The sequence below is a fragment of the Typopeltis vanoorti genome, chromosome 4 (genome assembly GCF_054136105.1).
Source record: "Typopeltis vanoorti isolate ZY-2024b chromosome 4, IOZ_Tvanoo_1.0, whole genome shotgun sequence".
In the NCBI taxonomy this organism is placed as follows: Eukaryota; Metazoa; Arthropoda; class Arachnida; order Uropygi; family Thelyphonidae; genus Typopeltis; species Typopeltis vanoorti.
In genome coordinates, this window is record NC_143552.1 from 4,985,458 (window position 1) to 5,004,098 (window position 18,641).

The window sequence follows — 18,641 nt, forward strand, 5'->3', positions numbered from 1 at the left end:
TATTTGTCTGTACAAGCCTCCTCAGAAGCCAGCAATCTCATTCTTGACAGATGGTCTTCGGACCAGAGTTATGCCTCTTATGAAAGCAATGTCAGTTATTTTTTCACTGATTAAACACCCAGGATATCTCACTTTGAGAAACCAGTCAGCTCTGCTGTTTTCAAAATCGTGGCTTCAGCCAGACTGGCACCCACACTAAGCCCTTTATGAACTCTGAAAGATCCTTTGCTTTTCCCATTGTGATCAATGCTATTGATGATTACTGATCAGCAGCATTCTTAAATAGTTGTCTAGAAAACATGGCCAAGTATTTTGTATACATGCCATGTTAGTAACATTTTACACATATCTGCATAAAGGTTTCTAATTCAGTGGCCAGTACGTGCATGACAAGAACCGGAAGTGAAACATCAAAGTAGGAACAATTCATGGAATCAATTATAAAGCAGGATTAGCAGTCAGAAAATCAAATTCTGCAAATAACCAACATGGAAACATGAATTCAAATGCTGCAAAGGGAAAGCATAACAGCAAACTTCACAGTTTCCAGATCCATTTCACAAATTCAAGCAGTCTTTCTTAATGTCGATCACTTTCTTAATGTCAACAACAACGCTGAACTCTTCAAATACTTTCTCTAAATGTTGATTTTGTTCAATCCAACATTCCTAACAATGAAGACATCTTCCTCAGAAACATTTGTTCATGACATCAGCTGGCTGACCTCTTTCCAACTGCACAGATTAAGCAGGTAGAGTGACTGAGACATTTGCAATCACAAATAATTTCATGCAAACTGTTCACATGCCCAACAGACAATCCCAACCACTCCCCAAACATCCTGGATCTTTCCTCACTAGTGACCCATATAAGTATGCTGTTAATGTTGTCTGTGCTCTAGGCAGATAAGACCACAATGTACTGCAAATCTCTTCCCACATGGAGCAACACATACACAATAGTGTTTGCCGGTTTTTTAAAAATCAGGTTTAAAAACCCGTCTTTATTTTTTTTTTTGGATAAATTTGTAAAATTCGAAAACTGGGTTTTAAATTTAAAAAACTGGTTTTAGATACTAGAATTATAAAAATTAATTATTTAATTAAAAACATTAACATTTTGACTTGAAGTCGCCTCGGGCGCAAGCATATTGTAGTAAAACTAATCTTCATGAGTCATGCTAATGTTTGACAAGCAAATACAGTTACTGATGTGTTACATAAAAATAAAGAAATTGCTGAAACCGATGTACATGTTACAAGTGAGGAATCTGAAGATGACTATGGCGAGGATTTTTTAAATTCTCTTGATCTAGATAACGAATGTAGTTTCTCTATGTGTCTGACAATTACAAATAATCAATTTCCCAAATTAGAAAAATTTGCAAATTTTTTAGAAAATCTCCTGTAAGAGATAGCATCCTTCAGAATTATGTAAAACAAGAAAAAAAAAGGAAAGTAATTAAGGCTGATTCTTGATTGTCAAATGAGAAGGAATAGTTTAGAGGTTATGAATGAAAGATCATCATCATCAAATTCCTGCCATGTACCCTCAAGGGGTGTACAGGATATGACAGTACTACACGAAAAAATTACATCATTACTAACTTCCTATCTACAATTTTCCTCCAAATCAGTCTGTTACTTGTCAAGACTCCAACATTATCAGATCTTATATTTCTATCGTCTAAGCCACTTTGTACCGTATCAATCCACCTATATCTTGGTCTTCCTCTGGGTCGTTTTCCTGCAGACCTGGCAGAGAACACTTGTTTTGCTAATCTTTCCTCTCCCATTCTATTTAGGTGACCATACCACCTGAGATTAGCTCTGCTAATGCATTCCTGGATGCTGACAATGTCAAGTTCTTTCCTAATATCCTCATTTTTAATATGATATTGCCATTGATGCCATCTGTTCACACCTCTAATCATTCTCAGGAATCTCATATCTGCAGTCTCTAGTCTTTGGTCAAGTGTTTTACTTCTGACCCATATCTCTGATCCATAAGTTAAAACTGGTTTGAACACTGTCTTGTATACAGCTAATTTAGTGTTCCGACTAATTTCTCTCTTATTCCATATGAATTTATTCAATTGACTTCCTACCATACCAGCTTTGCTGATTCTGTTGTCTATTTCTATATTTAATTTACCATCTTCAGTAAAAATTGTGCCTAAGTAGCTGAAATGTTTTACTTGTTCCACAGGTTCTCACAGTTGACATTTTCAATGATTCTGTCTATTTTCATTGTCTTTGTCTTTTTATTGCTGACCTACATACCATATCTATTACAACAGCTATTCAATTTAGTCAGAGAATCTTGCAAACTTGTAGCGGATTTATTTAGAAGTATAGCATCATCCGCATAAAGCAAAGAGCTGACATTAACATCTCCAATTTTGATATCAGGTTTAATACCACTTTCCTTCAAAATGTGATCCATATAGATAATGAATAACAGAGGGGACAATGTACATCCTTGTCTCACACCAGATTTAACATTAAACCATCTTCCTGTACTTCCTTCAATTCTAACTGCTGACTTACAACTCAAATAAAGACTAAGTATTGCTTGATATAATGCCCCATTGACACCATATAACTGCAGCATATTGAATAACTTCTCTCTTGGCACCTTGTCATATGCCTTTTCCAAATCGACAAAATTTAAATACAGATCTTTGTTATATTCCCATGCTTTCTCGACTATTTGTTGTAAAGTGAAGATCTGATCCTGACAGCCTCTATTTGGCCTGAATCCAGCTTGTTCTTCACCAAGCTTTTCTTCCACAATTCTTCTCAACCGTTTCTCAAGTATACTTGTATAGATCTTGCCAGGAATACTCAGTAGGGAAATATCTCTAATTCTCACATTCAGTTTTATTTCCCTTTTTATATATGGGTACTATGAGAGCTCTACTCCAGTCATCGGGAATTCGTCCCTCTGTCCAGGCTTTCTGAATTATGCAGTGCAGCCACTGTAAGACTTTTATACCACCATACTTCAGCATTTCTGGTCGAATATCATCTACTCCTGCTGCCTTTCCACATTTCAGGCCTTTGACGGCTTTTTCTACTTCAAGTATGGATATGTATTCCTGACTGCATGCCTATTCAGTGTTTTTTATCACTGTGCTGTCATCACTGCTTGTTTCATTTAGCAGTTTTTCAAAGTAATTACTCCATACTTCAAGGATATCCTTTTCTCCTGTTTTCATGTCACCTTTATCATCTCTAACTCCTTTTACAGCACTCTTTCCTCCATTCCTAAGCTTCTTCAACAACCTCCAGAATATTTTGCCACCTTCTTGATATTTATTTTCTATATTCTTGTCAAAGTCCTCCCATGACTTTTGTTTAGCTAGTTTTACACACTGTTTAGCTTTCTTACATTTGTCTCTGTATTCTGTAAGAGTAAAAGCTGACTTATTTGACAGGAACTTTTGATATGCTTTCTTCTTTTCCTTCACTGCCTTTTTAACTTCCTGTGTCCACCAGGGAGTTCTGATTTTTTTATCCTTGCACACAACCTCACCACATGCCTCTCTGGCAGAATCAATCAATGTTTTCTTCAGAGTTTGCCACTGAATCTCCAAGGTTTGGTTCCTGTTTTCAAACTCTTTCATTTTTTCTTGAATAATCCTTGTGTATTTTAGTCTACAGTTCGCATCTGAGAGCTGCTCAACTTTTATTCGCTTTAAAACTTTCTTACATGTTATTCTTTTCAATATGAAATTCAATTTTATCCTGCTCAAGACTAAATAGTGATCACTTCCAATTTCAAATCCTCTGTACACTCTGGTGTCCTGCACCAGGGAGAAAACATCAGTATCAACAATAACATAGTCAATGAGACTTTTCTTATTCCTGGCCTCTTCTCTCCATGTGAATTTGTGCACATTTTTATGTTGGAACATGATGTTAGTAATAACCAGTCCATGTCCTGAGCAGAAATCTAACAGATAGTTGCCATTATTATTAGCTTTGCTCTTTTCTCCAAATTTTCCCAAAATATTTTTGTATGTCTCACAATCATTTTGTACTCTGCTATTTAGATCCCCAACAAGGACCAACTTTTCCTTTTTCACTGTGTCAGTTGCTTTTTCTAGAGCGTCAAAAAATTCCTCCACTTCTACCGTAGTAGAACCTTCTGTGGGACCATAGGCACAAATAAGTCTCATTGTCCAGTTCCCCATTCTCATATTTCCCACATTACTCTACTTGAGACCGAATGCCATTCAAGAAGATTAGCCTCGTATTTTGTGTTGAATACTATGGCTACTCCTTCTTTTCCTTGATTGTCATTGCCTGAATATAACATTTTGTATTTATTGCTCAGAAAGAACTCACCAGTTTTGGTCTGTTTTGTTTCAGTCACACCTATTATGTCGATCTGGTACTTATCTAATTCCTCAGCTAGCTCCCTTTCTTTGCCATTCAGGCTTCTTACGTTGATAGTACAGATCTTTAACTCTGGTGATGTTGAGTTGGGGTTTGTTTTCAGATTTGTTCTAGTAGCTGACTTTTCGCTGTTCGCCCTGGTTCCCTGGCGAAAACAACGGGGGCCTTGTTTAACCCGGGCGACGCCCCAGCCGGCATGAAATTTTGTCATGCTGTACCATCATTTTTTATTTTGGTTTAACCAATAAGAATACAATTTGGTCGGCTAAATCCCAAATTGCCTGAATGAAAGATTTATAACATTAAAAGAATGTGTTGTTTTAGCTTTGAATGATATTGGTGATTCTCATATATGGAATGAAGCTCCATATCCTAAAATCATGGAGCTTCTTAAAGTGTTGTGACCAGTATATCTAGCAACTGAGACCTTAGGGCGAGATGCCAATTTATTAACAAGTGAAGGCATATTTGAATTTCTGTTAAATGAACTAAAAAATTTAAAGACTGAAATTAGTTCCAAATTATTAAATGCTTTAGAAGTATGAATTCAAGAAAGAAGACAAGTTGGATTGGTAACCCTTCTGCTACATTTGCAAAATCCACAAAACATTTCAACAAAGAAATGTAGTGTATTTTCACTAGCTTCAAACTTGATATTATTAAGTTATCTGGAAAAATATTGTCTAGAATATACCCAAATTCTTGTATGGAAACAGATTCCGATGATGAATATATTGGAGACAGAGAAACTATTAATTTTTTTTTTTTTGGGGGGGGGATGCTCTGAAAGAAGCCATGGAAAAATCAATTCATAGGTTTCTTGAGCACATTGAGGTCACTACCCAGATTGGTTTCAGCCTTTATTGAGGCTTCATCAGTGAGTAGCTAGACCAAATGGTCTGAGTAGTGACCTCCCACCATAATGTAATAACAGCATACATTTCCTAGGAAATGTGTTTTTACATTATGGAAAATACCAAGAATAGCGATCAGAACTTTACCACCTTTGCTGCGAGTTGCCCGAGATTGTACTATGTACTAGGACTACTTGCATTAGCTCACACTAGTAATCGCCGATACTTTTCTAGTTTACTATATTCGGCATGAAACTCTCCGATTCCAATCTTTGAGTTTCTTATTCGGTTTTAAAACAATGTGGGATTTAATATCCCCTTAATTTAAATAATGTTTATATCGCCGAAACGAAGCCTATTGGCTCTTTATATTTAATTATTATTTTTTTACTGCTTTAATTATATGATACTGGAATTCGAAAACCGGATTTTTCAAAAGTCGTTTTTTGTATAAACCCTAATACACAACAAATCACATCCATGCATGATACAGCATTGGAATAAAGTCAAGTGGGATGGTGAGATTACTGTTGCCTGCTATACAATCCAAACATATCTGTAGAATGAATCACCAAATTATTATTATTATTATTATTATTATTTTTTTTTTTTTTATCAGCATAGAAACTTTTATTCCCTCTTCCAGCCTAAATTTTTGTCCCCTGTTTAAGCACTGGTTCTCCCACTGGTGTGCCATGGCTGTACAAAAGAAGAATCAAGCATACTGCAACTGGCTTGCATCCAAAATAACATCTTCCTATACTTGTTACATCATGCTTAAGGACAGCTGCAAGAAAACTGACCACACTGACCAAATGGAAGAGCTAAAAGCAGGAAACTTGAATTCTTCACAAACAGCAACCATGCCTTCAATGCTCTATGCAAAGTTATTGGCCATAACTTCTGTCCAACACTACTCCCACCACTATTACTTCCAGATGGGATGTATCCCCCTGGCTTCCTACTTCACCTTCAATTCTTAAATAGCTAATCATGGTAAATGTACCCCAAACCTTCCAAACACATAATAGTCAATGCCACATTTGACCTTTCAACTAGAAAGATATCAGAAAAAGTTTGCTCAAATTGGATACCAAACAGTTTGTTGGCCCTGATGGCATTCTTCTGATTGTTCTAAAGATTTGCTACCTTCTTACATTTTCTTGATCTATTGGGATTTATCCTGCAGTCTGAAAATTAGCTAATATACAACCTTTTTCTAAGAAAGATGACAAATCTTTACTTTCAAACTACTGTCCAATTTCTCTCACCTCAATTCTTTCTAAAGTAATGGAAGGAACCATTAACACCCAACTCCTATGCTACCTTGAATATTATCATCTAATAAATGACCAACAGTATGGATTCTATCACTGTCTATCAACAGGAGATCTACTAATGTATTTCATCCATCCATCACTAGAAAAACACCATCGGCAGGTTACAGATGAATCTCAAGTGGTTGCCCTTGATCTATTCAAGGGTTTTGACTGAGCTCAAAGTTCTATTAAGTAAACTCGGATCATTTTCGCCACTAGACCAGAAATTGGCATGGAAGTGAAAATGAAAGTAGAGTCACTGCTTGTTATAAGCAAAACTACAGTTCCTGTAATTTCGAAACCAAATTAGAACTTTACATTATTTGTTATCTTCCCAATGAATAGAATAAACTAAATACTGCTAAAAAATATACAATGAAAATTACTTCAATAATAGTAAAACTATTACGATGAACAAAAGTAAGGTTAAAGAATTTAAATTGACCTTTTTCTTGAGTAAAGTTTTATATACAGGTCATCTTATTTCACAGGGAGGCCTAGAATTTATTCAGGTAATGTACTGTCTCTTTTCCTTCTCCAAAGATTGTTAAACAAGCTAGGCACTCTGTAGAAATGTTAATTTTTTAACTGAAAATTTCTAATTTTTCTTTTATTTGAACATTCTAACTTAAATTCTTACCTCATAAATCAGGATCTAGAAAATAAGTCTGTATCTTTATCTGTTTATTTTATATCAGATAAAATAAACAGAATATTACAGAAATACAACCTTAAAGCTACCTTTAAACCTCCTGCAAAATTAAAAAAACTTACTCAACTCATCTAAGGATCCACTTCTTCCACTGGCCCACCCTGGAGTATACCGAATTCACTGCACCTGTAATTTGCCCTATATAGGAGAAACAGGACGCACAATTCCTATCAGACAAAAGAAACATAAACGGCAGATTAAATTTAATAACTATGGTGAAGCATACCTGTCTGATCATGCCCTGAACACCTTAGATAGAATTGACTGGAAAAGCACCAGTTGTTTACATCACACCAAAAAATGGTATGAACGCAAATTTAAGGAAGCCTGTGAGATTAACAACCATCCCAATATGAACAATAATGATGGTCTAAAAATCCCAAACATATGGAAGGCACATATTCGACCCACATAACTTTTCTCCCTAAGAGTTAATCATAAATCCCTGCAGTGTAAATCCAGCAGTAGCGATGTCTTGTATTTGTGTTAATAGCACAAATAACTTTTGTTTCATTTATGGGGAAGTGATGTTTGCAAGCCAGAAAAAGGCTATCACTCCATTAGTGAAAAAGGCATATTAGCTTTATTTTGGATATAAGATAGGGTACCAGGACAAGGCCTGGGTCCCACACATATGCTATGGTACATGTGCTAGAAATCTTCCAAAGTGGCTGAAAGGTGCTAAAGTGTCGATGCCATTTGCAGTTCCTATGGTTTGGAGGGAACCAAGCAATCATGCAAATGATTTTTACTTCTGCATGATACCACTGGTTTCGTGAGGCATTACGAGGAAAAGTAGCGGAGAATAGTGAACCCAAATATACCATCTGCTCTCTGACTAGTTTGGCATGGCAAAGGACTTTCTGTTCCTGAACCTCCGAAAGAATTTTCCCATCAATTCTGCAATCACTGCAGATTTCCTCACGAACCGTAGCCAATTTTGCATTTTCATTATTATATTCGTGTTCATTTCTTATAGATTTCAGCACCTTGAAATCTATAAGAAATGACTCAATTAATCTGGGGGGGGGGGCATGACTGCTGAAAAATTTTGCTGTCTAGTGAGATAGCAAAATTTGAAGCAAAGATGGCAGAAAAACCCAACAAAGACTTAAGAGTAGGGACATCTTGATATATATATATATAAACAGACAATTTTGAGAGAAACTGTCTAACAAATGAAACTGATTATAAAGTATTATCCTGGATTCTCATAAAAGCTGGTACATTCCTGAAGAGTCAAAATTGCCAATGATGGCATACAAAAACATTTATCATTTTATATTAACTACTTACATGAATGAGCTGCATTTCTGAGGATTTTGATTCCAACTCTTGTTGATAGTTTAACTTTTGTCCAGCCAGTTCAGAGTAAAGGAAGCCTTTCACTATTTTCTTTAACTGAAGCTCAATGGACTCCTAACAAGTAGCAAAAAATAAAAAAATAAAATCATAAGGGGCTATGACATTAAGTCATATAGGGTTGACACTAAGTATAGAAACAGTATATAAACAATATATTACACAGCACTTCAGCAGAACTTTTTTGGGGAACAGATGAGCATGGGGTAGAGGAAATGAATCAGAAGATACATTTTCACAGAATATCAGGCAAAATAAACTTGTTTACGAAGGAGCATCCCAACGACATCAAACAAAGAACAGATCAAAGGAGTGTATCAACATATAAAACAAATACTTATTTCAGTACTGATAAACAGAAAATAAAAACAAGATCATGAAATTTAGAGAGAGAGAGAAATTCAGCTAGTGAATTGCACATGCAGTTTCTTCTTCTTGATAACATTAATGTGTATTTCTGGTAGTGGAACATTTCCATCATGAAAAACACAAGTTTGAACAAATGTTAATTAGTCCTCTAGATCAAGGAGCAGCAAATGGCAGCCCACATGCGGCCCAAACGTGCATTTTTGGCAGATCATAAAAGGTTGACAATACTTGCACGGCATGTGGCCCATATGTTGAATTATTAAATACAGGTAACCCTCATATAGCATGGATGTTAGGTTCCAAAATCGTTTTTTTTTAAAATTATATAAACAACAATGACATATCCAACAAAAACAATATTTTTATTTAATTCAGGTAATTCATGTAATTTAAGAAAACATAAACTATGAGACAAATACGTAGTATAAAATTATAAAAATTACAAATTGTACATAATGCATAAATGTTTTAGACACAATAAAATAAAGCACATATTTTAATCATCATCACTGTCTTCAGAAATAATGTTCCGTAGATGTTCTTTAAGTGGCCGGAGGTCATCATCACTTGAAATCTCTTGGACACCATTTGTATAATTCTCATTGCATACTTCGGCTGGTTTAGTCATCAAGAAGTCAGTAATAAGACTTTGCTTTCCACTATGCTGCAATTTTTTATTAAGTTCATAATATGGCGCTAAACAAATATACGATTGTCTCGTGAATTTTCCCGAGCACTCCAATGAGGGATCATTATCCGTAAAATAATTTCCTAACTTTCTTGCCAAGTCCAATACTTCTGTTAATTTCTTTAACACGTTCATTGCCAAGCTGAAAATTGGAATTTTGTGTGGTGGTGGCCAATTTTTTTTTACTTGATAGCGATGTCCATGTGAAAAAGCGTGATTGGCCGACCGACGAGAACTCGCATCACGCGATATCGCGTGATTGGCAATGAACGCGTTTAACTGAATTCTTTAGCGGATTCATCACAATCAGAATCTTCGGCAGAACTCCAGCTGCCATCTATTAATTGTACCAGTTCCTCCTCATTTAAATCTGTTTCTCCATCAATTAATTCACTAATTTCGTTTTCAACCATATCGCAAAAGCCCTCTCCACCAAAAATGTGTGCGACGTTTATTATATGACGTAGCTCGGCATCCACTGGAGGTACGAAATTTTGTTCCAAGAACGGTTTCAGGCCATATTTTTTTCCAGCAAGCATTCAGCGTAGAGGGTTGTAATTCCTTAAAGGAGGACAGAGAAATAATTTTTACACAATTCAATATTGAAAACTCTTCCCATGCTTGAGGCAGTGTCATGTTTGGATTAGATTCCATTTTTTCCAAAATTAACTGAAATGTTCGTCGAATATAATATGACTTAAATATTCATATTATTCCTTGGTCGAGTGGTTGAATAAGTGAAGTAGTATTAGGCAGCAAAAAAGTTATTTTAATATTCGGATGGCTTAAATTTGTTGGGTGGCCTGGTGCGTTATCTAAAATTAGTAGAATTTTGAATCCATATTCTTTTTCTTTGTGTAACTTTCTACATCGGGTACAAACACTTGAAAAACCAATTTTCAAACATGCTAGCTGTAACCCATGCCTTTTTGTTGGCCCACCAATAAACAGGTAAGGTGGACTTGTCAAGCCCTTTCATCGCACGAGGATTTGCGGATCGGTTAATAAACATTGGTTTTGTCGTGTAATCACCTGATGCATTACTACAAAACAGTAGAGTAATTCTATCTTTGGAAACTTTGAATCCAGGAGCTGATCTTTCATTTTTATAAATATAGGTGCGTTTTGGCATTTTTTTCAAATATAACCAAGATTCATCCGCATTGAGCACCTGGGCTGCACTGTAACCACCTTCTTTAATGATTTTTAAAAGTTCTGCTGGGTATTTCCGGGCAGCTTCAACGTCTGTTGATGCTGATTATCCCTGGACTTTAAGATTATACAAAGAAAACTGCTTTTTAAAGTTTTCGAATCAAACCTTACTGGCACAAAATCCATGCTGAGAGATTTCTTCTGAAGAATCTTGATCGAGTTCTTTTAAATGTTTATAAACTTTGAGAGCTTTTTGCTTAATAAGGTGACCATCCGAAGGAATTTTCTTTTTAGTGCAATCTTCTATCCAAATCATTAGAGATTTCTCAATTTTTTTTATTAGAATATCGTGAACACGAGCAACGCGCTTTGCACTTACCGTTGACCCAGCAATAACACTTTCTCAGATTTTATGTTCATTTTGTTTGATTGTTTGAATTGTTGATTCCCTTAAATTCAGAGTCTTTGCAACAACTCCTGGTTTTTCTCCAATTTTCAATCGATCCAAGATTTTAATTTTTTCTCCGAGAGAAATGAATTTCCTCTTTGATGTTGGTTTTTTCCCCTTTCGTTGCAGTTTTAGTGGCCATTACAATAAAAATAAACATTTACATAAAAAATAGCATTATATATGTATGTAACATACCAGAAAATAAACTGCTCAGCTTGAGAATAACACACTTATGATTTTAAATGTGCTTTCCTGGCAGAAAATGAAGACAATTTTCAACAATAAACACTTTATATAGTCAACCCTAGATGGCGAACCTATGGCACTCATGCCAGAGGTGGCACGTCTGAGAATTTTGCTGGCATGTCAACGATTTACAGGTGATATCCTTTTATACGCTTATAAATTATTCAAGTTTTTTTTTTTTAATTGTTACAATATGTACAAGCTGAATTTTGTTTTACACAAGACAGCAGCTATAAAGACATGCATATGATTGGTGCGGTATTAACAAAAGATCGCACGACCCAAAGACAAAAGCAACCGACAAGTGTTGGGTTGAAATGCTATTTCTCTTCAATCGAATTCCATAACATCTGAAACTGTCATAACAACATTCACTATTAGTTTTAACATATTCACAACAAGGTGTCATTTATCGTTCTGATGGAACTTCTCATCTGACTAGCTCAACTCACACAAACGTTTCAACCCTTGGTTGAATTTTATGGCTTCTAGGCAGGCGAACTCACAAATTAATTATATGGCATGTTTCAATTCTTTGTAGTCTTTTATTTTAAGTTAGCCTTTGTGATCTGACATCGAGAATTTCAAATGCAATAAAACAAACACTTATTTCATAATTGAAAAATTGGACAATAGTTTTTAGTTAGATACTGTGTTTTGGTGCAACATATGGTTTTGCTCAAGTCTATACAGCATAGTTTCTGTGAGAGGGGACATGTGATTCATTAGTTAGCACCGTTTTTATTCCAGCTGTCTCTAATTGCACTATTTGTTGAGAATAACACAGACTGCAAAAGCCTCTGTACAGTACCTTATTCAGTGATACAATAAAACCAAATTCGATACTTATAACTACTTGCGCGATACAGGCAGACACAAATTTAATGAAGATAAAATTTGATTTTGAAGTCCCACAGTGAAAAAATATTAAAAAAAAATAAAGGGTTACTAGAAATTGAAGACCGTGTTATATCGAAACAGCGTTGAACAAGGGATACTATAATTTGTAGACCGCGTTATATCGAAACCGCATTGTATAAGTACCACGTTATACGAGGGTTACCTGTAATCTATTTTTTATATTTATTATATATTTATATATTACAATATTATAATTATATTAATATTATAGTTATATAATAATTAATATAATTATTATTATATAATAATTATTATATATTAATAATATATTTATGAATAATAAATTTAAAATAATTTTTATACCTATATTTGCAACTTTGCATGAGTCAATCGTGTGAGTCATCATGAGTGGAGATAACAAAGGTGACTTCATCTGACGACAACAGAGATTTTGCCACTTTTACAGTTGTGTTCCCTGGTCCATCTTTTAATATAATTCAATAACATCAACTATTATTTTCAGAGGATATATATTTGTTAGAAATAATTTCAAAAATGGGTTCAAGAAAACGTAAAATTGCAGATGAGGGAAGAAGGTTTAATGATGAATGGAACAGCAAGTACTTCTTTATTGAAAATGGAGGTAAGCCTCTTTGCCTTATTTGTCATAAAAGTGTTGCTGTTATGAAAGAATATAATATTAGATGTCATTACGAGAATGAACATGAAAGCCAATAAAAGGATTTGAACTGTGAACTTAGAAAAAATCAAATTAATAAATTACAAGCTTCTTTGACTGCTCAGCAAAACATATTTCAGAAGCAAAGTATTCATATTGAATCGGTTGTTCATGCTAGTTATGATGTAGAGGAACTGGTTGTGAAAGAAGGAAGCCCTTACACAGATTCAGAATTTATTAAACAATGTTTATTAGCTGTAATTGAACAAATATGCCCAGAAAAGACATTATTTCAAGATATTAGTTTATCTGCCAGGACTTGTACAAGGTGAGTAGAAGAAATCAGTACCAATTTATATAAGCAGCTTAAATTTAAAGCAAAATCATTTGATCGTAATGCTCTGGCAATGGATGAAAGTACTGATCTAATATACACTATGCAGCTAATGATATTTATTCGAGGCATCGATAGTGACTTTAATGTTCATGAAGAATTGGTCAGTTTGTGTAGTTTAAAAAGATATTACAGCCAGCAATGATTTATTCATAAAAGTAAAAGAAACTATTGATTCTTTACAGTTGGACTGGAAAAAATTAAAAAGTGTGACAACCGATGGTGGAAGAAATATGTGTGGCTCTAACACTGGTGTAGTAGGTCAAATTTGTATGGAATTACAGAATTTAGGTTATGATAATCCAATGGTGTTCCATTGCATCATTCATCAGGAAGCACCATGTTGCAATATAAGACATTATGCACATTGCGATATCAACTGTAAATTACATCCGACGCAAAGGTCTGAAACACTGCCAATTTCAAGAATTCTTGATAGAAATAGAATCGGTGTATAAGGACGTTATCTACTACTCAGCTGTTAGATGGTTAAGTAGAGGTGCTGTGCTAAAAAGATTTTTTAATTTACGTGAAGAAATAGATATTTTCATGACGGAACATGAAAATACTGTCCCACAACTATCAGATAAAAAATGGATTATGCCTCTTGCATTTATGTGAGATATTACAAATACCTTAATGAACTTAATTTGAACCTGCCAGGCCAAGGTAAATTACTAGCAGAACTGTTGTCTGACATAAAAACTTTTGAAGGCAAACTATGTCTGTTGAAGAAACATATGATGGAAGAAAATCTACATCATTATATATGTTGCAAATCTGCATCTACAGTTGAATGGTAAACACAAAAAAAAACTTTTGTTGGTATTATTGCAGAGCGACAAATGGAATTTTCAACAAGACTTGTGGATTTTCATAAAAATAACCTCGAAATGCGATTATTTTTGAACCCATTTAATATTGACATTGATGATGTACCAAACCAACTGCATATGGAAGTTTTGGAATTACAACACAATAAAACATTAAAGAATGCATTTTCGTTAGAAAATATCCCAAAATTTTATCGACGCTTATCAAAAAAATTCGAAGGATTAATCAATTTTACAAAGAAGATGATAATTACGCATTTGGAAGCACATACATTTGCAAACAAGCAATTTCTGCCATGAGTTTTAGAAAAAAATAAATTTTCTTCTCGACTGACTGATGAATATATGCATGCTTCAAATTTGCACCTCAGGTTATAAAGTGAATATAGATATTTGGCTAAGGAATAAACAATCACAAAAGTCACATTAAGCAGGGAGACACATATTGTGATGCATAAACTATATTACTATCTTTTTACGTGATAATAATTTTTCATTAAGTTTCATATCTTATGCTTTAAATATTTCTGTGCTTTTTTAAGACTGATATAATAAAAATTGATATAATTTTTATTATTATATCAATGAGAGTGGGTCTTGGTTCTAAATGTTTCTATGAAGAATCATGTTGCAATCAATGCTCAGAACTCTGAATTCAATACGCCAGTCAAACAATGGCGTTTTTTACACATTATCCTATGCATCACTTTACGGTCACGTTTAGTGAGTGTGATGGGTTGTCCACTGCAGGTAATACTTGCAGTTGACTCACTGCACTTCCATCTCAATATAGTATCATTGACTGTTGATGGTATCACAATTTTTCAACAGATACACCTGCAACATGGCATCCTATCACAACGCCTGTTCAAACTCCGTCAGTTCACTTCTCACAGCCATTTCACCCAGAAACAGTTGCACTGACTTTGGAGCATCATAATCCTCCAATTTATACCAACTACAAACATGACTCGTTACTCACCTTGCCCATGGGGTTGCCACTGACTTCTTTCCAAGCAGTGATATATAAATAGTGGTCTTTAGATGTCCATCTTTCAATACATAGTATTCCTGCAATTATCTGAACCTAGGAAGAAATCAATTTGCAGGCTAGATAATGGAAGGGTTGGGTAACTAAAGATATAGTTACATAATGCTCTATCACAGCCGGTTAACAAACTAACCCATTCAAGGCTGGTTAATTAAAGGTTCAGTTATTTGTAGGTGAAAAAATTGAGAGCATGCTATATATATTTCATTTTTTTTTCTATTTATTGATTTATACATCAATGAGTATAAGTGCTTGTATTTTGATGCTTTTTGGTCTGCCAATTTTATATATACACAGGAAATGTTTCTCTAATTGTCCTGCACCTGAATATCCCCATTCAAACATCCCCTATCATAATCATGCAAATTAAACAGCAGCTGTCATAAAACAGAACCTTGAGGCACACCACTAGTGACTTTCCTCGTCTGAGATATTGCTCTGCCATACAGAAGTTGTTGATACCTATCAGACAGCCAATTCGATGCACTAATCTAATATCCAACCCAATCTGTTCTAGTTTAACTATCAACTTAGCATATGGCAATCTATCAAAAGGCTTTATAAAATCTAAGTATGCTACTGTATCCATCTCCCTTGTCCAATGCACCTGTCACCTTATTGTAATAAGTAAGATTACTAAAACACGTCTATTAATAAAGCCATGTTGTGCACCAAAGAATCCTAGTTCTCACTAACCTATCCAGCACTACTTTTAACTACAATATCTGAGACAGAGATTGGCTTATAACACATTCGCAAGGAGGAAAGACCTTTACGAACTGCTCATTTAATATCTCAACTATCCATGGCAGCAGTTATCCTTATGCTATATTTTTCAATCAATGTCATTTTTCCATAATCATTCTTTTTTTGTTGGCTTCAAGAAGAAATTCCTAGGCTTTTTTTTGGCTTCAATAGCTAACCTTACCAACTGAGTTAACGTCCTCGTCTTTTCTTTGTATTCCTCATGGAACTGATTATTACATTGATTTTATGTCTTCATAAGATGAGTATAATAATCAGTCTTCCTCTGTACTGCATGCTTAATCTCTGTATTCATCCATTCACACCTACCTTCTTTAACCTTCTGACCCCAGAATACATTTAGACATTGCTGCTACTGGATAATTCTTCAATATCACCCAAGCAGTACTTTTCACCTAACTCCTCATTCCATGTAACAACTGCAAGTTGTCTCTTGAGCTTTTCATTTTTACCAGCATTGTAGTTCCACACATATCCATTCTTCACACAGGTCATCACATGGCTGGCAGCCATTTTGAAGTGATTACCTCTCAGGTAATCACTTCATGCCCCCCCCCCCCACCCCCCAACCAGGAGATTTGACTTCTCAATTATGACATCCTCTGATGAGTTGATCATATCTAAGTCCCTCAATCTTCATGTGCCCTCTGTTACATACTTCCTGATATGTTGTCCTTCAAAAACGAGAAATTCATGTTCTTTACACTGAGATTCTATCTCATCATCCCAATCTATACTGCCCTATTGAAAATAGTCTTTAATAATTACTATTTTCTTGGCTAATTTATATATTTATATCCATTCATAGTGGGGGTTGGATGGCTCTGGTGGCCCATTCTGTAAAAAATGCCACTATGTAAAGTATCGGGTAGTCTCAATATGCCCGGAACGGTAGTGTCAGGTTGATGTAGCAGGCCCTGCGGTATTCAGTCCGTGACTGCTATAAAGAAACTCAGCGCAGAAATTGCTTGAATATTGCTACTTGGAATGTAAGAGGATTGAATAAATGTGGGAAATTGGCTAATGTGATGAGAGAGATTGAATATTAGTATACCAGGAATAAATGAAACCTTTTGGCAAGGATAATCAGATTTTGAGTCGAAATTTTCAAATGGCAAGATATATACAGTATATACGTCAGGTGGTGAAATATCAAGGAGAGGTATAGCATTCATTGTAGAGAAGAAAATTAATGAAAATATTATCCATGTCATATCAAAAAATCAGATAGAGTAATGGCAATTCTAGTGAAGTCTAAACCTAGAGATATGCTGATCATTCAAATATATGCTCCTACAGAATGGAATGAGGAAGCAGAAATAGATAACAACATGTATGATGAAATAGAATGATGTATAAAGGAAGTTGGAGGCAAGAAAGATTGAGTTATTTGTGCTTTGAGTGACTGGAATGCAAAAGTTGGATCAGAGAGAACATTTACACATTCGGGTCCATTTGGACTTGGAATTCAGAATGAAAGAGGACAAAAACCGATTGATTTCTGTAACAAGCACAATCTCATCATAACCAATACTTATTTTGAGCAAAAACCAACAGCAAGATACACATGAGAAAGTCTGGATGGAAGATACAAAAATCAATTACTACATTGTGGTCAGTACATGTTACTTCAATGGAATACGTAACTCAAAGGTGATGTCAAGTGCAGACTGTGAATCTGATCATAGACTGGTCTTAATGAAGATGAATATTTGCCTGAAAACAATAAAAATTAAAAGAAGTCAACCCCTAAAATGGGATCTGCAAATAGTACAAAATCCAATAGTAAAATCAAAATTTAACGAAAATGTTTCAGAACTGCTATTTGAACGGTTGCAAAATGAAAATGAACCCTCTCAGGGGAATAGACTACAAGCAGCTATCATAACATCTGCTAAAAACCACATCAATAAATAAGAAGAAAGAAAAAAAACCATGGATAACACAAGTAATCAACCTTATCGATGAAAGAAGAACGGGGAAAAGAGGAGCAAATGAAGAAAGATTAAGATATAAAACACTGAATAAAAGAATCAACAGTTATGCAGAAGATTGAAAGAAAATTGGATAAATTGGCAGTGCACTGAGATAGAAGAATCACAAAATAGGAACAAAACCAAAGAAGCATTCCTGAAAGTGAAAGAACTTAGTGGAAAAGCAAAGTGTACGCAGTCTAATAACATCAAGGACAAAGATGGAAACATAATCATTGATAAGAAAAAGATAAATGGAAGATGGGTGGGGTACTTATCAGATCACTATGATGATGATAATGGTAACACGATAGATGATTCACGACACCTTAAGTAAGACGTAACAACAGATACCACTCTACTGACAAGAAAGGAGAGAGACCACGTAATTAAGATTCTTCCTAATAATAAACCCCCTGAGGCGATAATATCCCAGCTGAGCTGCTGAAAGCTTTGAATGGAAATAATAACTATTTAGTGGAATCCATTCAGGACATCTATAAAACAATAGAATTACCTGAAGTTTTTA

General features: G+C 34.8%; 1 protein-coding gene across 2 annotated transcripts in view; it reads right to left on the reverse strand.

The window, feature by feature from the left end:
- Nucleotides 1-18,641, reverse strand: part of SMC5 (structural maintenance of chromosomes 5) — a 752,645-nt gene that overhangs the window by 231,034 nt on the left and 502,970 nt on the right. For both annotated transcript variants that reach the window (XM_090391623.1, XM_090391622.1), the window contains exon 18: nucleotides 8,585-8,707. In XM_090391623.1, the coding sequence (XP_090247749.1) occupies nucleotides 8,585-8,707 (123 nt within the window). The remainder of the gene's footprint in view (nucleotides 1-8,584; nucleotides 8,708-18,641) is intronic.